We start from the raw sequence: 23,933 nt of genomic DNA, 5'->3' as shown, positions 1-23,933 counted from the left end.
TTAGGGACTTTTATTTTGAAGGCTAATCTCAAATTCCACCGTTGTAGCTCATCCTTCTTGTGGCTAGCTTCACACCGGTGTGGCGAGCAAGGAGTTGTTTCTGGATAGGGCCTATAGACCTTTATTCTAAAAGCCTAAAGAGAAGCACATGACTTATTGCCAGTGTAAACTAGCTGATAAATCACTTCGGGGCGGCAGGTAGCCTAGTGGTTAGAGCGTTGAACTAATAACCGAAAGGTTGCAAGATCAAATCCCTGAGCTGACAAGGTAGAAACCTGTCGTTCTGCCCCTGAACAAGGCAGTTAACCCACTGTTCCTAGGCCATCATTGAAAGTAAGAATTTGTTCTTAACTGACTTGCGTAGTTAAATAAAGGTTGAAAGATCTATGACAGTTTATTACAGCTCTCAGATTTTGTGAAGTCATGCATTTAATGACATCACTCTGTGTTCCACATTTGTTCGATGATGGCTCCTGATTTAGAGCAATTTACAGCCAATCAGTATAATGCAATTCAAAGTGAAAAGCTTTGCAGGCTCATTTCTCATGAACATACTCCAGTCAAACCATTTCCATTTCACATTCTCTACACTCAATTGCTCCACAGCGACAGTGAGGAACTTTTCTAAAGTTCAAATGATCTTGTCACACCAGAATTACAGCACAACTCAACTGCGAACGAGAATGATTTTGGAACTGGGCCCTGAACTTGTTTTCATGATAGAATGGCGCCCCTGTTATATGTGTTATAACAAAAGCGCATTGAACAAACATTTTTGGTTTTGGACATCCTTTGTGTTTTATGTTCTCTTATTATTCCCATTTAATGCTTCTTGTTTGCTTTAACTTCTTTTCATTTGACTATTTTACTATAAAGTGTGCTGCGATTATAAATGCACTGCAATTTAAAATGATTTTAAATGCACTTTAAAGTTTGATTTCCCTTTTTAATTTGACCATCTTTCTGTACAAACTACAGGTGGAAGATCTGATTTAGAATGCAAATAGAGCATTTATAACCACAGAAATTATCAGCCTTTTGTCATGACGTGGCCCTTTCTGGGTATAGATCGTGGCATCCCCCTCTCTATCTCCTACACCCAGGTTCTGTTATCTCAGGTTGTAAATTCCTGGAGGAGACTCTCTTCCCCTGGGAATGCAGAAAGAGAGCCACATAGAGAGGACAAAGGATTTCACATCACGAACTCCTAAATTCCCAAAATGGGAATTTGATACAAAAGGTCCACTTGTGAGAAGGTGGGAATGGTCCGTGGACACTTAAGGGACGGGTATGACGAGTGTGTTTCATTTGGTGACCTCAGAGAGGACAGGAAACACACATAACTATATCTCTGAATATGTACATTTCTCAATTATGGGGTTTGCATCTAATTCTTGTATAAAATGAATGAGTAAAGATTAAACTATTTGGGAAATGATGTAAGGTGATGTTAAACCTTTAATGAAAGAGAATTGTATTCCCTTTAAAGTTTAACTAAGTCATTGGCCCTCCCCCGTGAGCACAGACATGATCTGGCGTCATGGAACAGCCCTTTTCTACTGTTACGAATAAAAAACCCTTCTGAGGAAATCCTCTACAGACCACAAAAACCTCAGTATAAGCTAAGGTTGTAATGGTTGAATTCCTAACCATACCACATGGAGCATTGGCTACACAGCTGGAAATGGTTAAACCCTGAGATTATCGATCCCTACAGAATAAGAACAAATCTTAGATAATAATTACTAGTCTGCAGCTAGAAATTATGTCAACCTGGGATGTGAAGACAGACAACCACCGAAACATCTATTCTATGAGACATTTCTAAATGGTACTCTGAAGTATCCATTCTAAACAGGAAAGACTTTGATCTTCAGGGAAGCAGAGAGAGAGACGATGATGAACTGACTCTCCAACAGACGGACCAGATTCCAACAGAAATCACAACGACACACTGGGCGTAAATATATATTGATTGCAATTATTCCCGAATGAGTGAGCGTTCATGTGCAAAGGATTAGCATTTCAATTAATATAATTATCAACTGTGTAGTGATTCCTTTTTCTCTTTCCGGCCTGTTCTCAGTCCACACCCACTTCCCTTTTCCACCAAGCCGTCATATTGGCTAGCCCACTATGGAACCTCCCCTATCATTTCCTTGTAACCATAACTGTTGTTTGTTTATGCATTTCTGTGATTATTTATTTAGTTAGTAAATAAATGATTAAGACAATTGGTGTATGGATGATTCATAGTAAAGGCTGGGTTCGTGCAGATAACCAACAATTTACGACGTTTGGAATGAGACTAACGTGAGTTAAAGAATAATTAATTAATTAGAAGACTAATTGATCAGATATTAAAATATCTGAAGAGTTATATTAGGAAAATTATAACTTTGTAATCTGAAGATTTTCCTTGGTGCCCTGACTTCTAGTTAATTACATTTACATGATTAGTTTAATCACGTAATACTAATTACAGAGAATTTATTTGATAAAATAAGTATTCACTTTAATGATGCCAAAGACACAACACTTTCTTTGAAGGAAAGAGGTTCCAGTAAGTGACGGTAAAACAATAAGGATCTGTTGGTAATAAAATAAAATGGAAAATCAACAAGGAAATGAATCGAATTGACAGCAATCACTTTTTTTCTTCTGCACTACATCTTGAGAGTAACAGAATGTTCAGTTTACTTAATTGGCCTTTGTGGGTGTTTGACTCACATTTCTTGGAAATAAAATCAACTGTTGTCATCTATGTGCCCTAAAGACTAGTCTCTCATGACAGATGTTAACATAGGTGTAACTCAAATATAAAGGTGAATAAAAACACATGGCTGACTGACTGTTTGCTATGATGCTGCAATCCTCAAGAGACAGTTCAGACCTCTTGAGCTGGCTCACCTCGTGATTGACAGGAGGACTATCCTTCAACCACTCCCCTGTCAGGAGGGCAGAAAAGGAACCCAGACACCTTACTGTCATTGGCTCTGGCCTGCACATGATGCACAGCACTCTGGGCCAGGCCGGGACGCTGTAAGACATGCGGTTCAGCTCGGGATCCAACACAACCTTCTGAGATGAGCCTGGACAGTCAACCTCCCTCAGGATCATCAGAGGGGTTTCTGAGGTCGACACACAGGATGGACTCCCAGAGGAATTTAGCCTTGCACCGGTCAGCTGTTCCTGCACGGTGAGTGACTTTGAATTCGGAACCACGAGATGGAGCTGTAGTCGGGTTGTCACCATTGGAGACTTGAGCAGTATGCTACTGTTAGAGACTGGGGTTCTCATCTGAGTTGCATCCTGTGGTAACCTCAGAACCCAGATCCAAGAAAAAGCATTGTCTGTCACAAGAGACTATTCCTATGGATTCCTGAAAAGTGCGGAGAGTATTTGGAGATTACAAACTAGGCCTAGTTGAATTTACACTGCTTCTAAATAAACTGACATCTTGACTTGAAAGGCTGTGAGAAATATTTTTTTTACATTTTAGAACGGCTTTCAGGCATTAACGACAGAAGCTGTAAGTTCAAAATTTGGTTGTGCAGCAGCAGTTTCTCTCGTTTTGTCAGTCACTGACAGTCACGCAACAGTGCTTTCAGAAACTATTCACACCACATTTTGTTGTGGTGTGAACAACCTACTGTACAATTCCTAAGCTATCATTCATTACATTAAAAGTAGACCTAGTTCCATGTCAGTGATGCTTTGACCTGCTTGCTTCAACTCTTAAAAGGATCACTTTCCCAAAAAAATCATGCTTGGGTATAAGTCTGCTGTTGATATGGTCCCAAAAATGTAGCATGTCAGCAGGAAATGTTTTATGATAGAGCATTTTGAGCAAAAAAATGGAGATGATGCAACATGCACCATATTATTGTCCATGGAAGAATGGGCCACAGAGGTCATCCTCAGTGTGGGACCCTTACAGTCACTACACTGACATAGGGAGAATTTCAATTGCATTTCCTTGATTCTTTGCATCCTCTCTCGTTGCCTCCTTCTCAAAAACCATTGGATGAGATCAGAAAGGATGTTTCAAACCCCAAAAGGAGGCAGAAGGACACAAGGAATCAAGGAAAGGCAATTGAGATTCTCATTGTGTGACATTTAGTAAATTGGTCTCCAGTGGCAGGTGCATGCAACCCTGGAGGTCAGGTGCTTGAAATGGGTCATCAATATGTCAGCAGCACCCCCTGCTGGCATAGATATGTGGCTGTGTCACTTCATTGTTGGTTCTCTCTGAGAAGCTTTCAGTCTAAAACTGGCTGGCATCTGAAATTCTTTCACAGATAATGAATGCATTGCATAATTCATCGTATTCTTAAGATGAAAAGGGGTTAGGCTATTTGTGACAGCCTTTCAGAATAGAGACACAACTGTCCAATATGACAGGTTTCTGTCAGATACACCAAGGGGGCGATATTCATAAAACATTTTAGACTAGTAGTACTGATCTAGAATCGGCACCCTCCTACCCATATAATTTTATTCATTATGATCTAAAAGGCAAAACTGATCCGAGATCAGCACTTCTACACTGAGACACTATGAAGATGAGCCCTGCTTCTCATTGCAACATATTTCCTAAGGACATTTTCATAGTGCTAAATAATTGTGGGAAGTGCAAAAATTGGGAACCTTTCTTCAACCATGTGTGTTATAAAGAGGTGACTATTCATGCACTGCTCAGTAAAAAAAAAAAAAAAATGTAATCGCCTGCAAGATTATGAGGTTTACAGTATTTTTGAAAACATCGACCTTTGTCTTCTGTCAGATTAAATACAGTACTATGATACAATCAATGTAGAAATGATATACAAACAAGTGATTTCACTTCATTTTTAAGAAGCATCTTTACATTTCAAACATCAACATCATATCATACAGTCACAGAACTCCTTCCATGCCCAGAATCTCTGTTAAGGCATTACTCTTTTTTGGTGGATGTCATGAATGGCAAACATAACTTAAAAAAATAACAAAAAGTGTCTGTCACATAGCAATATGGTGAACACTGGGGGCGTGCCAAGTTTAAAATGTTGGGCGAGTTTGTTTTGCATCTCCCAGTGACTTAGGAGAGTGGAGATTTCACTTTAGGACCAATGGAATGGTCTAAAATAGACAAACTCTGCCCATCCGGTGTACCAGGAGATGCATGCGAACTCAGCCCATTGATGAAAATGTAACCACATCCACACATTCTGAATTGGTCCTTGGCACAGTTAGCAACCCTAACATTTAAGGGTTTTGGTTAAAGGCTATTATGTCCCACCTCTGTGTTTCAAGGACAAGGACAAGGACTCCATAGTGAATGAACAGTAACATTGCATATCAAATAAACCAAACATTTTATTCTGCAATAATAACATAAAACTTCCTGGAATAGTACAAACATTCAAAAAGGACTTTGTTCTGATCCATAATTCTTAAAGTGCAAAGCAATGCTTCCACAGGAAAAAATACAATACTTTTTGAAAATACCATTAACGCATTGCCAAGCAGTGACTGCATTGCAGTATGTGAGCAATAAAAGCTGGGGAGTGTTCATTAGGCACTGAAGGGAAGAAAACGACAGGGAAGGACAACTGGAGTCGTTCAATAAGAAACACTCATTTTCTTTTTTAGTTTTAAAACTTTTTTCCATTGCGTGCCCTAATGAACACAACCTTGGTAACACCTCACATTACAGTAGCCTCATATCAGTCTAACTTCAGTGGAGTAACTGAAGTACCTGATACATTCAGCTCTGCAGAATTCAAAACTATTCACGCTTTAGCCAAGTCATTATTCATAAAAGATAGACAGTACTATACCTACTATACCTGTTTGCACAGGCCTACTGACCAGACGGACCAGTTACTTGACAGTAGACTACCAATTTCAACTCCAGGACCTGGATTCACAAAACACTTCTAAAGAAAAAATAAGAAGGGGAAAAAAAGTCCATAAGATTGTTCATAAGTGCAATTCACAAACATATTCTTAATAATTCATGATTTTCTTATGAACCACGTAAAATATATTCTTATGAAGGTTTGTGAATTCGGGCCCAGTCTCTCTTTATCTGAAGATACTGCAATGTATTTGGTGAATGACAGGACAGGTCAGATGGACAGATCAGTATCTGGAGTGTCTGACATAGCTCTGGGACTGGTAGGACTGATGGCACCACACTCCTCAGGGATACTGTGGGAGGAGTCCCCGTTCACACTGGCATTTAGACACAGCACAGCAGTGCCTGTATGGATGAGACAAAATGGAGACCAGGCTCATTTTCAGCAGGAGAATACAGGAGAAAGTATTTTGAAACGGAGGTGCCTCGTCATACATGAACTTGTCCAATTAGAACCCAAAGTGTTTAGGTACGTTGTGCCCTCCCCTACTAAACAACAGCCCGACTAACAACTTATAAAATGGGAACGTATGTCTGCAAGAAAAATACTGAACAAAATGAATAACAAAATGCTAAAAAAATACACTTTTTATTTATTTCACCTTTATTTAACCAGGTAGGCTAGTTGAGAATAAGTTCTCATTTACAACTGCAACCTGGCCAAGATAAAGCAAAGCAGTGCAACACAAACAACACAGAGTTACACATGGAATAAACAAACATACAGTCAATAACACAATAGAAAAACAGTCTATATAGTGTGTGCAAATTAGGTAAGATAAGGGAGGTAAGGCAATAAATAGGCCATAGTGGCGAAATAATTACAATTTAGCAATTAAACACTGGAGTGATAGATGTGCAGAAGATGAATGTGCAAGTAGAGATACTGGGGTGCAAAGGAGCAAAAATAAATAACAGTATGGTGATGCGGTAGTTGTATGGGCTATTTACAGATGGGCTATGTACAGGTGCAGTGATCTGTGAGCTGCTCTGACAGCTAGCTGGTGCTTAAAGTTAGTGAGGGAGATTATGAGTCTCAATCTTCAGTGATTTTTGCAATTCGTTCCAGTCATTGGCAGCAGAGAACTGGAAGGAAAGGCGGCCAAAAGAGGAATTGGCTTTGGGGGCGACCAGTGATATATACCTGCTGTAGCGCTTGCTACGGGTGGGTGCTGTATGGTGACCAGTGAGCTGAGATAAGGCGGGGCTTTACCAAGCAAAGACTTCTAGATAACCTGGAGCCAGTGGGCTTGGCGACGAATATGAAGCGAGGGCCAGCCAACGAGAGCATACAGGTCGCAGTGGTGGGTAATATATGGGGCTTTGGTGACAAAACGGATGGCACTGTGATAGACTGCATCCAATTTCCTGAGTAGAGTGTTAGAGGCTATTTTATAAACGACATCACCGAAGTCAAGGATCAGCAGGATACTCAGTTTTACGAGGGTATGTTTGGCAGCATGAGTGAAGGATGCTTTGTTGCGAAATAGGAAGCCGATTCTAGATTTAATTTTGGATTGGAGATGTTTAATGCGAGTCTGGAAGACAGAGTTACAGTCTAACCAGACACCTAGTTATTTGTAGTTGTCCACATAAGTCAGAACTGTCCAGAGTAGTGATGCTGGACGGGCGGGCAGGTGCGGGCAGCGATCGGTTGAAGAGCATGCATTTAGTTTTACTTGCATTTAAGAGCAGTTGAAGGCCACGTAAGGAGAGTTGGATGGCATTGAAGCTCGTCTGGAGGTTAGTTAACACAGTGTCCAAAGAAGGGCCAGAAGTATACAGAATGGTGTCGTCTGCGTAGAGGTAGATCAAGGAATCACCCGCAGCAAGAGCGACATCATTGATATATACAGAAAAAAGGGTCAGCCCGAGAATTGAACCATGTGGTACCCCCATAGAGACTACCAGAGGTCCGGACAACAGGTCCTCCGATTTGACACGTCGAACTCTATCTGAGAAGTAGTTGGTGAACTAAGCGAGGCAGTCATTTGAGAAACCAAGGCTATTGAGTCTGCCGATAACAATGTGGTGATTGACAGAGTCAAATGCCTTGGCCAGGTCGATGAGTACAGCTGCACAGTATTGTCTCTTATCGATGGCGGTTATGATATCTTTTAGGACCTTGAGTGTGGCTGAGGTGCATGACCAGCTCGGAAACCAGATTGCATAGCGGAGAAGGTACGGTGGGATTTGAAAAGGTCGGTGATCTGTTTGTTAACTTGGCTTTCGAAGACCTTAGAAAGGCAGGGTAGGTATATGAATAAATAAAATGAAAACACATGGAAGATGTCTGGTATGTGAATTCACAAACTTAGAGTCTGAGAAGTGACATAATTTGGTAATTACTGTAATGTGTGAGGGGAGCAATGTGCGTGTGTGTGTTTGTTCGTTCATATCTCTTACGGTCCATCTCATAAACACAGCTGTCACTGTGAGCCTCTGTGTCCGAACAAGTCCGTGTCCTCCTCTGGGTTGACCTTTGACCTGATAATACACCCTCCTTTGGCGGGAGACCAGACCTGGAAATGACAAAGGCTTCACTTAGAAACACAGCTCCAGGGTGAATTTTCCCTAGATACAGATCTAGGATTAGCTTCCCCAACCCTAACCATTAGTGGGGGAAATATAAAACTGTCCCAAGATCAGCGTCTAAGGGCAAATTCACTCTACACCTAGAAGCACACTGGTAATGACAAGGACCTTTGTAGTAAAACCAGTGGAATGTTTTCTGTACGCAAGAATACCTGTCGAAATTGTACGTGCCCGGATAACTTATGGACCGCTTCATCTGCAAATGAAAAAAGGAAATGGACACCGTTAGTACCTGTGCCTATCACTGAATATCAAGGACTGATTCCTACATTGAGCCTATTCACAGCAGCATAAAAGCGAACATCCGCAATTGTGGTATATTCCAAAACAGGTGTATATAAAGTAAGTAACATAAGAAACTAAAACACAGTCTCTGTTCAAGTCTACAGAAGCCCGAGGCAAAAAATAAAATAAAATGTACACTCTTGGAATTCTCATTAGAACGACTTAGTATATCGTTTGAATGACTTAGTATCTTGTTCAAACGACTTTTAGTATCTTTTTCGAACAATTTGTATCTTGTTTGTCATTCAAACGATAGTATCTATTTTAAACAAATTAGTATAAGTAGTTTCAACCACTTATCTCGTTTGAATGACTTAATTGTTATTTTGTCTAATTAGGCCTGATTTGTTATGTAGCTTGTCAGACCGTGTAATGGTTGTTGCAGCCATTCCATCCATTGATATGATTATTAATTGACAGTTCTTTGATAATGCAGGGCTGCTTTTGAATGCCAGAGCATGTAAGTAGGCTGCAGAGCGTAATTTCAGCAGATTAAAAAAATGGTGTAGGCCTTCTCTCCCGCTCCAATGTCACTCTGGTACTGCTCAGCCACAAGCTCTGGCCATGCCCTGCATAGCATTTTCCGTTTCCTTTATCACTATTTCAATTAGGCCTATTTGGTTGTAATCATTTAGCCTACTCCACCCACAGTAGTCTATATCTAGTTTATATTCTACTTTCTAACTAAAAAAAATGTAATTTCAATTTTGAAGGACTTCAAATGTATTAACAGATGTTTTAGGTAGGCAATACATAGGCTACTGTCAAAAGTTTTTCTTGGAATAGAAAAACCATAACATAAATCAATTTAATTAAGCTAAAATATCAGAAATAAATCGTAAAAAAGGCCACTATGAGCTTCTTTTCATAAATAATAATCTCAAACTGCCACAGTCAATTGATTTGCGCACAGTAACAAGAATCAACAAGCTTCACATGTGCAATGAGTGTGGGAAATGTGCTCTACAAATATATTATAATTATTATAAAAGACAGAAAAATACACATGTAAAAGCTTAATTACATAAAGGAATATTAGTGAGAATATAGACAAGAGAAAAGAGAACGTAATATATTTGAAAAGCCTCAAATTGAAAAATACATTGAGATAAAGCCGCCACCGTGTGTGGATGCTATTTAAAAAAAATCTATTACATTTAAGTAGGGACTGGCACAGAGTCCAGCAGGACAGTGTCACAAGGCTGCATAGTCGTAGGCCTACACTTCACCATTGCTGGAGGGAATACACAGCCGTCCTTGATTGTGAGGTAGAATTAAATGTTGAATTAAATGTGAGCAACACTAAACGTAAACAACAGTTTTCCATCAATAGAATCAATGTAGGGAGGTAACGTGATAAGGAAATTGCTTAGACCGCATTTACCGGTAGGACTAGTTATCTTACGCACTCTGGCAGAGAACTTGCCTGTGAGTTCTTTAACAGTAGCCTAAAGTAAAGTATCCATCACCAACAAATTCATGAATATCCGAGATAATAGGCTGGTTTATGCTGCGAACAACATGCTTTTATCAGCCTACCAGAATCACATACAAAAACAGGTTTGTGATAGGCCTTTAATATAATTGTTAAACCCCACAGTTTACAATAACAGGAAAAAATAGATTTAAATCACTGAAATAAAATGAAGCGATAGTAAACTTTCATGACATTTAATTTAATCTTTAAAGTGTTGGCTAATGGTTTACTGAAACATAAGGAAGCTATCTGATTTTCAATAGCACCGATGACAATAAACTATTAACTTGATGGAAAGGCAAAAAATATATATTGATTTGAAAGCATCCTTGAGAAGGAGCGCTTAATAATAAATCCTTGCATTGCAGGGATCCACTTGATTTTGAATGACTACCTCATCCATGTACCTCACACATACAGTTAATTTTAAGGTCCCACAGTCGAGCAGTGAATTTCAAACACAGTTTCAACCACAAAGACCAGGGAGGTTTTCCTATGCCTCGCAAAGAAGTGCACCTATTGGTAGATGGATTAAAAAAATAATAATAATAATAATTTAAAAAAAACAGACATTGAATATCCCTTTGAGCATGGTGAAGTTATTAATTACACTTTGGATGGTGCATCAACACACACAGTCACTACAAACATACAGGCGTCCTTCCTAACTTAGTTGCCAGGGATTTCAGCATGAGGCCAATGGTGACTTTAAAACAGTTACAGAGTTGAATGGCTGTGATAGGAGAAAACTGAGGATCAATCAACAACCTTGTAGTTACTCCACAATACTAACCTAATTGACAGAGTGAAAAGGAAGCCTGTACAGAATAAAAATATTCCAAAACATGCATCCTGTTTGCAACAAGGCACTAAAGTAATAATGCAAAAAATGTGGCAAAGCAATTCACTTTTTTCCTGATTACAAAGTGTTATGTTTGGGGCAAATCCAATACAACACATTACTGAGTACCACTCTCCATATTTGCAAGCATAGTGGTGGCTGCATCATGTTATGGGTATGCTTGTAATCATTAAGGACTGGGGAGTTTTTCAGGATAAAAAAGAAACAGGCACAGGCAAAATCCTAGAGGAAAAGCTGGTTCAGTCTGCTTTCCACCAGACACTGGGAGATGAATTCAATTTACAGCAGGACAATAACCTAAAACACAAGGCCAAATCTACACTGGAGTTGTTTACCATGTTCATGAGTGGCCGAGTTAGTGTTTTGACTTAAATCTGCTTGAAAATCTATGGCAAGACCTCAAAATGGTTGTCTAGCAATGATCAACAACCAATTTGACGGCGCTTGAAGAATTTAGAAAAGAATAATGAGCAAATATTGCACAATCCAGGTGAGGAAAGCTCTTAGAGACTTACCCAGAAAGACTCACATCTGTAATTGCTCCCAAAGGTGATTCTAACATGTCTTAACTCAGGAGGTTGAACACTTATCTAATCAAGACATTAGTGTTTCAATTATCAATCATTTTTTATAAATGTTATAATTTTTCTTCCACTTTGACTTAATCCCACTTTGTAACACAACAAAATGTTGAAAAAGTCAAGGGGTGTAAATACTTTCTGAAGGTATTGTAATTAAACAGTATTTTAGGGAGTGCAAATTACCAGTTTAGAGCTGTTTTTACGCAATAATCTGTGTTCTCTTTTGGTGATATCACCATTGTGCATGCCCTTGGTGACAGTGTGTTAGATTACAGCCAAAAATTGTTTTGTCAGGTTTGTAGTGAGTCTCTTATAGTACGTCTGATAATTCAGTTGCCTGAGTAATTCAGTTTTATAGACAGCATATTCTTGTACAGTAAAAGCACCTCCCAAGTCCACTGGGTGGGTGATTATAGAGGTGTCATTCTGTAGATTTATTAAGGGCTTGTTTCTCAGAGCGAGTAAAGTTATTCCTAACATGGGGGATATGAAATGCAAATCTTTGAAATTGTTGCGTGTTGAGTTTATATTCTTGTATAGCATACATATGAGACTGTATAGCTATGCTTTGGATCAAGTCAAGCAAGGATGCAGCAGATAAGAAGAGATAAGAGATAAAAAAGAGATAAGACATCTGGGTAGTGTTCATTAGGCACCAAATGGGAGAAAACGGATTGAAACGGAGTGACAACCTGTAATTTTCCAATACGAAATGCTCATTTCGCAATGTTTTAAAACGTTGTCTGTTGCATGCCCTAATGAACACACCCCTGTGATGAAGCTGTACAGAGTATGGTGAAGTTGCCCCTAGACATTGATCATGGGTCAAGTTTTGCATTTTCCCCACTAATTGGATTGGAGAGGGGAATCTGATCCAAGATCTGTACCTAGGGGAAACTTCACTCCGGAGCTAGACAGTACATTGAATACCATCCTACCCGGGCCATCTGTATTGGGGACGGAGAAACAGGGGACATCATCATGTCAGCTGGAGGGTTCAACAGCACCATGTCTGTCTTGAACTTGGAGTTGGCCATCTTCATACATTCTTCCAGTGTTTTGATGAAGGTGTTACACGTGGCACTCAGTAAAGAGGAGGCCTCATTCAGAGTCTGGAGCAACAAAGAAAAGACAAGGAGAGGCGAATCAGTCAACTACAATTGGAGATTGGGCACGGACAAAACTAAAATCCATAAATATACACAATATTAAGCCTAATATATTACTACATGTGCCTCAGGCCTTCTTAGGTGGTGTGAAGAAACTGCTCCTTAAATTGGCACGACAATTTGTTACTTAAAAGTGCTTGAAGAGTTTACAAAGCTCCAAACTACAACCATTTAGTCACATTTCACGACCCTTTGACTTGGCTGTGAAGTTTACATTTTTAAAATTAGACATACCGGTGAGAGTTGCACATTTTACCTGGTCACCTCAATCAAAACTTCAAATGTTTTGGGTGGATAAACCCATGCTTTTGTCAAACAGTAAAGTGCATTATCCTCATGGTTCCTGTAATGAAATTGTCTGGCGTGCCACTGTGCCTGTTTCGACGGGGCCGGCTGATGCAATGAGTGACTCTCTCACACCCTCTTCTCCCCCCTCATGCACCCCGAAAAATGCATTATGATTGTATAACATTTAAAAATGCAATTGCGGGGGTAAAACAACTTTGGAAGCAAGCCGCTGTCCATGCAAAAAAGAGAGGAGGATCTCGGCTTTCTGTAGGTATACTTTTTATTTCTCAACTCTCAATATTTCTCAACGCTTTTGCTCAAAGCACACTGTTTTACAAATCAAGATGTCTGATATGGCTGTGAAATACGGAGCGCGCAAACTGCATATCGGCCATCACAAGTGCACTAGGCCTCATTGGGAACATTTAATATACTGTTAGATTAATACATGGCAACACTAGCAGTAGGTGTTATATTTTTTGTCAGCAATCTAGCTATTGTGTTTGAAATGTTCACTCCCTTAGGTGGTGAATAAGTACCAATTGAATTCTGGAGTCCTATTTTGACAGTAAAACAATAACAATAATAATTATCAACCCCAAATCCATGACAATCACTGGATTATGTTACATATCAAAAATATATTGAATTACGCATTCCTGCTTGGACATGTTATATCAGTCCATTACACTAGCATTGTACATCTAAATTACTTTCTATTGCGTGACCCCGCAAAAATGTTGCGGTGCGACCAAATTGCTGCTAGTGCCACCAACTGAAAAAGTGACTGGTTACAGTGCCACCAGGGGGAAACGTTAGTCTGGAGCTCTGGTTTAACATAATTAACTTCATTTCTGTACTCATCAAAACAAATATATATTTTTGTGGACTGTTTTTAATTCCCAACCCTGGGCTTCCTGACACACCACACCAAACACACACGATGAGTGCCTTGCTCAAGGGCACAACTGCAGTACCAGCATGCACCAAATATTTTCTCGCCAGCCCAGGGATTCACACCGGCAACCCTCCAGACCTTGGCCTGTCGCTCTGATCTCGAGTACAGTGGCACTACCACGACTTAATTTGGCGCAGATGAAGAGTAAAAGAGCAAATGGGGAAAGGTGGATACCTAGTCAGTTGTATAACTGAATGCATTCAACTGAAATGTGTCTTTCGCATTTAACCCAACCCCTCTAAATCAGAGAGGTGCGGGGGGACTGCCATAATCGACATCCACGTCTTCGGCGCCCGGGGAACGGTGGGTTAACTGCCTTGTTCAGGGGCAGAACGACAGATGTTTACCTCGTCAGCTCAGGGATTCGATCTAGCAACCTTTTGGTTACTGGCCTAATACTCTAACCACTAGGCTACCTGCCGCCACGCTGGTGATTTCTGACAGCCAACACTAGGGCTGCATCCTAATGGCACCCTATTGTACACAGTGCACTACTTTTGACCAGGGCCCATAGGTCTCCGGGCAATAGAAGTGCAGTATGTAGGATATAGGGTGCCATTTGGGACACAGCCTAGCTAAAACCATGCAGGTATAGTTACCTCCGAGCTGGAATTGGAGTGGTCTCCTTCCTGGTCCTCCTGGCCCACAGACTCCTGTATCGTGTGGACCTGCTGCATTAGCAAGTCACAGTAGAGACGCAGCTCGGACATCTTCGTTTTCAGAGATTCTGTCGTCTCTGTTATTTCTTCCAATAAAAAAAACAGAACGCTGTTATGTTAGTGAGAGGACCTTTAAGGTAAGGTACTGTTACCCTAGCCTGGTCAGTGGTCCTAGATCTGTTGGTGCTCTTCAGTTTCCCCCTAGGATTTTTTCCAGCAGCAGTGTCAGAGTTAGCGGTGAGGGGGTCTCCCTGCGGGGGATATGGGGTCTTTATGGGGCATACATCTATACATATCCATATTTTTTTTACCATTGCGGCCACGATTGCGATATACATGATGGGGAAACACTGCTACTTTCAACTTCATTGCTGTCATTTGGCATTACAATTCCATAAGGAGTAGTCAGCAAGAGAGCATAAACAGACTGGCATCCAGGCTACATGATCACTCAATTAAGGGTGTTTTTAGTTCGGTTCCCTTTTTAAAGGGCAATGTGAACACAAAAGCTCCCCAGGTTCGCTTGTCATTATTCCTGCACCAGACTACTGCAACACTGTTTCCCCTGCCATGCCCCTCACATTGGTGCCACAAAACAGAGATGATGATGTGAAAGTTCATGGGGAAAACGTGTGCGGTTTTTGGATATTGATTAGCAATTTTCAAGGATGGAGAGAAATTCCCAAATATGTGTAGAGATTTGTACTGGCACAATAATCAGATTATTTGTTTGCAATATGTGATCTACTCCAATGTAGATTTGGCCATGTGTTTTAGGTTATTGTTCTGCTGAAAGTGAAATTCATTTAAGCAATTATTTTACTCCTGAACTTATTTAGGCTTGCCATACCAAAGGGGTTGAATACTTATTGACTCAAGACATTTCATTTTTAATTAATTTGTAAACATTTCAGAAAAACATAATTCCACTTAGACATTATTGGGTATTGTTTGTAGGCCAGCGAGAGAAAAATTAAGGTTTACCAAATAAATTACTGGGAGCTTGAGTGTGTGGCTCTCTTTATCTATTTTTATAGCCTACAAATTAAGGATGTAACATAACAAAACATGTAAAAAGTCAAGGGGTGTGAATACTTTCTGAAGGCAATGTACATGAATGATCCCAATACAAGTTCAAAGACGGCCGCAATTAGAAAAAAATGAAAAAGTAAATTGTGCTGATTTATAGGTACATTGAATGAACCGTATCACGTCATGGATTAAAAGGTCTGTGGATAGTGCCTAAACAAAGACGTCATATCTGAATTCCTCCATCTTTATGCACCTTCGCCATTACAGCATTTTTTAATCTGCAGTGTTCTTCTGCTATTTATTCTGTTACCAATAATATTTACATGTTAATATTATGTTCTGATTAGAATTGTCTCATCTTTTATCTAAATGCAATCTATTAGCTTTCAAAATGTTAGTTTGAAGTTTTATTAGTTGTATTTACAGGATACACATGGTATACATCGTCCAACGAAATGCTTACTTGCAGGTTCCTTCTCGACAATGCAACAATAAGAAATAATAAAATAAATGGCTCAGTAGAATAGAATAAACATTTTAGCATAGGTATAATAAAGGGACAATTTATAGTCTAATATTTACACATGTATTGTGGAAGGTGGGGGCAGTGTATAATCTGAGCAGTATAATAAGAGCCTGGTAGCAGCAGTTGTGAAGTGAGTGTAGCATGAACGTAGACTCAGCAAAAAAAATAAACGTCCTCTCACTGTCAACTGCGTTCATTGAACAAAAGGGGGGTCAAAATCAAAAGTAACAGTCAGTATCTGGTGTGGCCACCAGCTGCATTAACTACTGCAGTGTATCTCCTCCTCATGGACTGCACCAGATTTGCCAGTTCTTGCTGTGAGATGTTACCCCACTCTTCCACCAAGGCACCTGCAAGTTCCCTGACATTTCTGGGGGGAATGGCCCTAGCCCTCACCCTCCGATCCAACAGGTCCCGTCATGCTCAATGGGATTGAGATCCGGGCTCTTCGCTGGCCATGGCAGAACACAGACATTCCTGTCTTGCAGGAAATCACGCACAGAATGAGCAGTATGGCTGGTGGCATTGTCATACTGGAGGGCCATGTTAGGATGAGCCTGCAGGAAGGGTACCACATGAGGGAGGAGGATGTCTTCTCTGTAAAGCACAGCGTTGAGATTGCCTGCAATGACAACAAGCTCAGTCCATTGATGCTGTGACACACTGCCCCAGACCACCCTCCACCTCCAAATCGATCCCGCTCCAGTGTACAGGCCTCGGTGTAACGCTCATTCCTTTGACGATAAACGCGAATCCGACCATTACCCCCTGGTGAGACAAAACCACGACTCGTCAGTGAAGAGCAGTTTTTGCCAGTCCTGTCTGGTCCAGCGACGGTGGGTTTGTGCCCATAGGTGACGTTGTTGCCAGTGATGTCTGGTGAGGACCTGCCTTACAACAGGCCTTCAAGCCCTCAATCCAGCGTCTCTCTATTGCGTACAGTCTGAGCACTGATGGGGGGATTGTGCGTTCCTGGTGTAACTCGGGCAGTTGTTGTAGCCATCCTGTACCTGTCCCACAGGTGTGATGTTCGGATGTACCGATCCTGTGCAGGTGTTGTTACACGTGGTCTGCCACTGCGAGGACAATCAGCTGTCCATCCTGTCTCCCTGTAGCGCTGTCTTAAGTGTCTCACAGTAAGGACATTGCAATTTATTGCCATGGCCACATCTGCAGTCCTCATGCCTCCTTGCAGCATGCCTAAGGCACGTTCACACAGATGAGCAAGCACCCTGGGCATATTTCTTTTGGTGTTTTTCAGAGTCAGTAGAAAGGCCTCTTTACATTTACATTTAAGTCATTTAGCAGACGCTCTTATGCAGAGCGACTTACAAATTGGTGCATTCACCTTAAGATATTAGTGTCCTAAGTTTTCAAAACTGTGACCTTAATTGCCTACCGTCTGTAAGCTGTTAGTGTCTTAATGACCGTTCCACAGGTGCATGTTCATTAATTGTTTATGGTTCATTGAACAAGCATGGGAAACAGTGTTTAAACCCTTCACAATGAAGATCTGTGAAGTTATTTGGATTTTTCATGAATTATCTTTGAAAGACAGGGTCCTAAAAAACATTTATTTTTTTGATGAGTTTATATGTATGTGTGCATAAGTGAGTTTGTGTGTGCTAAGGTGCGGAGAATCAGAGCAGGTGGTCAGTCCAGTTCAAGTGTTCAGCAGTCTATTGGCTTGTAGACAGAAACTGTCTCTGAGCCTGTTGGTATCCGACTTCATGCTCCGTTCCCTCCTTTACCATAGGGCAGATGGTAACATCTGGGGTAGACTATCTGTGATAGTCTGTACTGCTTGCCACATGCGTCGCGAGTCTGCGTTGTCGAACATGAATTCATGTTTGAGTCTATTGTCTTTTTGCGTCCCTCGTACCTGTAAGTATGTATATCACACTATCCGATAACACGATCTGATGGAATTGCTTGTTCTGCACTTTGTAAAAACCCAAATTGCATCGAGTGAATGTTTGAAAAATATCCTGGTTCCTTTCTTAACACAGGAATGTGAATGCAAAGAGGAGTCGGACCACAAAATAGGTGAAGTGAACTGGAGTTGAGTCCTCATTCAAAGGCAAGGGCAGTGTGAATACAAAGAGAACAGAGTTATTTAGCTTCTCTTTTTTTTACCCCAAAGTTCACTTTAAAGTGGACTGCGATTGGTTATTTTAAAGAGGACAATGTGTGAAAACACCCTAAAGGATTGGCCTATACAGTACATGTTCAATTAGGACACTGAATGACAACGCATGAGGTCAATGTGAGAGGGAGACAAGCACAAGGGAGATTAATGACGAACAAAGAAAACACTGCTGGGTCAGTACCTTTTTCTTTATTGGCCCTCATGTCAGCAAGGCCAGCTTTGGAACTTCCAAGTGCCACAAGCCACTTCTGTCGTTCGGCAGCATTGACAGCTTTGACGTAAAAATGCTGCTCTCCTGGTATGATCAGTTCCAGTCTGTTATTGTCAGTGGGGTGAACTAATGAAAAATATGTCAACACAACCCTTCAGCACAAGAATCAACTATAAATCGAGATTTCAATAGCAAATACTACCTGTACTGAGATTAGAGGGGTTTAACTGGCAATCTGGGATTTAAAAGAACAATGAAGCAGAAACCCTGCCAATGTTTGGTTAAACAGCTGAGGGATGGGAGTTGACAAATGTAACCAGTATCAAATTCATAGGGTGAGTGGCACAATATAGGCCTTCCGGAAACAAATCATACCTTTGATTTCACAGACGGACATCTTAATACTTCCTTTGCTCCCTTTGCAGACATCATCTTGAGAATCATAGTAGGAAATTATTCCATCATCTAAAACAAACCAGCGTGGCTGCCACCCTGTAATCATTTCAGATAAGCTAGGTTAGTTCTTCTTGCGCGGACAACTTCTGTTTTTACAGGTTGGTTCTTCCTGTGCAGACAACTGATGAATCAACCTAGCTAGATATCAACACAACCAACCAGTATTACCAAGAACACCTAGTCAAACACTCTTCCAGGTAGCCTAAACTCAACTCCACAATTTACGATGGAGTTGAGCGGTGACTAGTGTGAGAAGGGGGCAATTGCGACCTGCAATTTGGGGCAGAATTGCATGTGGGCATTCTTGCATATGCAGGAATCGCTCTTTATACTTCTATTGGTCCATTTTTAAGCTAGGATTCCGGTACACAGGCGGGGGGGTGGGGGCGCTCCAGTACAGTAGGTGGCGATAATGCACCATAACAATGGATGCCAACTGACAAACTCCACAGAAGAAGAGATGGGGCGACAACGGTCGCTAGCTATGGTAAACAGTGTCCTTCACCCCCGCCTGTCGTGCAATGTTTTCCTGCAGTTCTGTTAACAAGGGCAGTTCTTCGGCAGGCATTTAGGACAATAGGTGCGAGCTAGCTAGTTAGCAAGCTAGGACTCCGGTACACAGCAAGCAGCAGGCGGGATAGGTAGCTAGCTAGCACACCGGTAGACAGTATCCCTCGCCCCTGCCTGTCAGGCACTGCTTTTCTGCAGTTCTGTTAACAATGGTGAGGCCAGGTGTTTGGCAAGAGGGAGCAAAAGACACTGTGTGCTAGCTAGTTAACTGGGTCATTCCTACATTGCGGTGCCTGTTCTGTCGCCAGGAAATATCCGTTCTTATTTAGTTTAAAATGTGACTCCAAAAAACTTTAAATATGAGATCAGGTGTCCTTTACCTTAACATCAAAATATGGATATTGAAAGGGCATTTTATGCATTTTGAATACTTTTTCTGTGGATTTGGGTGTTTTTGACATGTACACAGGTGTTATTCATCAACTTCTAATAGAAATATAAGCCATTAAAAAAAATACCCCCCCAAAATGTTTTATTATTTTATAGTTCTAGTTAATAAAATCTCAAACGTTTTTTTTCATGATTATTGTATTTATTTTGATTGCATATAAAATGTTCTGTGTCCTTTATCACTTTCCACCTTGTTAGTTTGTAGTAATTCTCCTTTAAAGCTGTAATATGTAACTGTTTGGGTGACCTGACCAAATTCACATAGAAATATGTGAATTTGTTATAGAGATGTAATTGTCATAGAAAGCAAGTCTATGTGCGCTATTTCTTTGCTTCCCATTCTTAAATTTTGTTTTAGCCCTGGTTTTGTACACCAGCTTCAAACAGCTGAAAATACAATATTTTTTATTACGGAAAATATATATTTCACAACAGTTTAGATGGTACAATGATTCTCTACAACAACCTTGCTTATTTTGTCACATGAACTGAAAATAGCCCATTCTATTAGAATTTTAGCAACCAGAAAATGACAGAGCGATTTCTGCATAGCGCATCTTTAGACTTGCTTTCAATGACAATGTCATATCCATAACTCCTATTTCTATGTTCATGTTGTTGTTTGGTGGGAAAACAATGGTGCGAAGCTAAATAAATACAAAACACTCGGTTTGATTTATTTTCCCATGTTTCATGACACTTGTCTGTCTCACACATGCATTTCCACCCTATTAGGCTAAATTATATAGAAATATTTTTAACATTTTCTAAATGTTAAAATACATTTCATATAGAAGTTCAAAACTTATTCAAATGTTTACCATTATGCCAGTTTAATCTCAATCACCCACAGAGCTATGGCTAATTAAGGCTACACATTTCCACCCTGTTAGGTTCTACCTTGCCTAAATATCCCTGTTTCCATGGTTAATTATGAATATCAGTCTGAAAGAAGTCGCTGTAAAAAAGACGCAATAGTCTTTACAAGGTAGAATGTTAAATAAAATTATATTTACACTTACTTTACTGGTTGTACATGCTATTGTTTTTTTGGCGGTAGGAGGTGGAGATAGGGTATCCACAGGAAAGTGTTGTTCAACCCACTTTTTGTGGCGCAGGTGGGTTCTGTCGCTTGTGTTTTTAATCTGTTGATGCATTGCACGTGATGCTCAATATGTAAAAAATAGCCGAACATAACCAAATGTAGTCGACCGAAGCACATTTCCTCACAATCAGCTGGAAGTGTTTGCCGTTCGGTTAGGCCATATTGTGTAAGTGTTTGTCACATGCGAATTGCATCAGTATTGAAAATAAAAACCAGAAATACAAATGATAAACAGACCAGCATAGGCCTACTTAAGGTTGGGTTGATAACACTACTCTGGGAATATTTTGTCTCACATTCCTATCTGCAAAAGGACCAACCAAACGGACAACCGGTAAAGTATGATTTTATTCAGCATTCTGGCTCATACAGGTCGTGAAAGGAAACTTTCCTGGTCCAAACGCTAATTTCTATGTCTAGGGTCTTTAGGCTAGGTTCCACCCTGTTATTATTATGCAATAACTGTATTGGATTATGCACCTAAAATAGATCAAAGTGCCTTAGTTTGACCAATTTGTTTTTTTGAAAGTCAAAGATGTCCTTTTTCTGAAGAAAAAAATAAATACAAATATTTGTTTTGTATTCTAAAATTATGAGGTCCAAAAGGTACTGCAATGTAGGAATGACCCAGCTAGGAGGACTCCCACATGCAGGAACGCCCCGAATTGCAGGTCGCAATCATACACAATTGACGAGTGTAGGCAGACTGGAACATCAACGTCACATAAAAAAACGACTGATTTCAGCACCCAAAGAACAGCCCGCAATTACACACGACATTGGTAATTCCATGTGACAGCTCCAGTCCGCCCACAAGCACAGAACTAGTCACAGCCCAACTCCATCGTAAATCGTTGAGTTTAGTCGGTTAGTGCAGAGTTAGCTAGCTTATAAATTAGTAAGCATCTTATAAGTTAGTTACCTTACACATATCAAATGACACAGCAAGGGCTGTGAAGGGCAGGCAAGCAGAGGAAGGTTGTGTATCTAAGCTAACGTTAGCTTAGCTAAATTGAATGTCAATGTGACAGCTATGCTAACGAGACAGTCAAGCTAGCTAGCTAAACTATGGACCAAACACATTAAATGCATAACGTTACCTGTCATATAATTTGTCCACTTATAGAGAACTCCTTCCATAATGAGCTTGCAGAAATACCACACGATCCACGTCCCCAAAAATCTCGTCACTAGCTAATACTGATAACGTACCAAAGCTAGTAAGCCATTTAGCTTGCCAACTTCATGATAGTAGCTAGTTAAAACCAAACTAAATATGTATGTTAACCTCACAGTATATAGTGCCATGTGAATGACTATGCGTCAGCCAACAACACAGTGTAAATTCCGTTCATTTTGTTATCGTTTTGTAATTGAACTAGCGTTGAATAAACAATTGCCAGCGGATTGCTTCCTAGCTAGCTAGCTATATTTGTAAACAAAATTAACGTCACGTCCGTTTTGAGCCTTCAAAATACAAACTCTCGTTTGATTTAGATGCTTTCTTTACACCCCGTAATTATCCTACATGGAAGAGAGAAATAGTAATAGCGTCTTTTTGTATGTTTTTTTTTATAAACTCCGAAAATAAGTTATGTTATAAACATAGGTTTAGATCTCATACGTTTTGTTCTATGCGTTCATTTTCATCAGCTAATTTCACTTTGTGAATTTTTAAGAATTTATGTAATTAAAAAAAATCACAAAGGCCTATTCATAAAGGTTATGTTAGCTGACTAATATATCATACAACAAAAAGTATAACATCTCCTTAACCTGTGTCAACCTCAGACCTTATTTTGGCATTTATTCCAAAGGGATGGTTGAACAAACCAGAGGTAAGTAATTTCCGGGTTCTAGGGACTACAAACTGGCGAGCTCTATAATTGCTTTGATTTCATACCCCCTGCTTTTGCTGAGATGAGGTAACTGGCAGTTAATCCAAGAAAAAAGACGAGTAGGCAGCCAGTCCATTGCAATAAAAACGATTTGTCTTAGCTTCCCCTGTAAACCAAAGTGCACTTTAAAATTCTCAATAATATTTATAAATCCAGTTCATTTCTAAGGCTTCGTTTCAACCTTGGTCAAAACTGCGGCCCATGCATGTATTCTTCTCTTGTACCTTCACCCAAACATGCTGGACTGATCTTCAAGACTGGCTTGCGCTACCAGAGATAGCGTTTTCGATAAATTATATCATATACTGTATATGGTGCTATTATAAAATATTCAAATTCGGAATTTCTGACCAATGTAATAAATATTGCCCTTTTTTATCCACAAAGTGACATTTACGAAGGCTATCCACAACTTTGTTTTCCATCATGAATTCCACATTTATAAAGAATCCTACATTGATGAACAAAAAAGTATGTAAACTTCAGACAACTGTTATGGATGCAAATCTGATTTTATGACAACCCCTGCTACGGTATGTACTGTTGTCCTACTATTTTTTTTATACATTTTTTTTTTTAAAGTATCCTATTATTTTTATTGTAAATCCTGCGCAGGCCTTTATTTATATGCTAAATGACTTAAATGTAAATGTAAATATGATATTGTGAAACTATTGTGCCTATTGTTGTAATTGAATTATTGTGAATCTTTTTTCTTCTTAACACTTCTCATTTGATTAGAAGACATTACAATTTTACATAAAATAATAATGGTCACAGTCATTGTTTAAATCATCAAATGTAATTATGATTAATA

At 39.9% G+C, this 23,933-nt stretch overlaps 1 protein-coding gene across 2 annotated transcripts; it reads right to left on the bottom strand.

The window, feature by feature from the left end:
- Window positions 1-4,837: 4,837 nt before the first annotated feature.
- Window positions 4,838-22,674, bottom strand: LOC115179151 (pleckstrin homology domain-containing family A member 3). 2 transcript variants are annotated; one of them, XM_029740458.1, is made up of 8 exons: window positions 22,319-22,671; window positions 19,073-19,189; window positions 18,668-18,823; window positions 14,720-14,865; window positions 12,644-12,817; window positions 8,653-8,696; window positions 8,312-8,427; window positions 4,838-6,250 (listed from the first exon to the last, which is right to left on the bottom strand). In XM_029740458.1, exons 1-8 carry the CDS (start codon window positions 22,356-22,358, stop codon window positions 6,117-6,119), a joined length of 927 nt encoding a protein of 308 aa, XP_029596318.1. In that variant the 5' UTR covers window positions 22,359-22,671; the 3' UTR covers window positions 4,838-6,116. The 2 variants fall into 2 exon arrangements, with proteins under 2 accessions (XP_029596318.1, XP_029596319.1); XM_029740459.1 differs by having other exon boundaries at window positions 6,100-6,250; window positions 18,668-18,781; window positions 22,319-22,674.
- Between the last annotated feature and the right edge of the window lie 1,259 nt (window positions 22,675-23,933).

Source organism: Salmo trutta, chromosome 39 (assembly GCF_901001165.1).
Source record: "Salmo trutta chromosome 39, fSalTru1.1, whole genome shotgun sequence".
NCBI classification, from domain to species: domain Eukaryota; kingdom Metazoa; phylum Chordata; class Actinopteri; order Salmoniformes; family Salmonidae; genus Salmo; species Salmo trutta.
The sequence above is the reverse complement of the archived record's forward strand: the minus strand, read 5'-3'. Positions and strand labels throughout refer to the sequence as shown.

What these genes read in the sequence shown, in the direction of transcription:
- LOC115179151 (XM_029740458.1), bottom strand. Translation starts at nt 22,358, where the DNA reads ATGGAAGGAGTTCTCTATAAGTGGACAAATTATATGACAG. An exon ending in GTGGACAAATTATATGACAG is followed by an intron (nt 19,190 to 22,318) that starts GTAACGTTATGC and finishes AAATGATTACAG; the next exon opens with GGTGGCAGCCACGCTGGTTT. An exon ending in GGCACGTACAATTTCGACAG is followed by an intron (nt 8,428 to 8,652) that starts GTATTCTTGCGT and finishes TGTCATTTCCAG; the next exon opens with GTCTGGTCTCCCGCCAAAGG.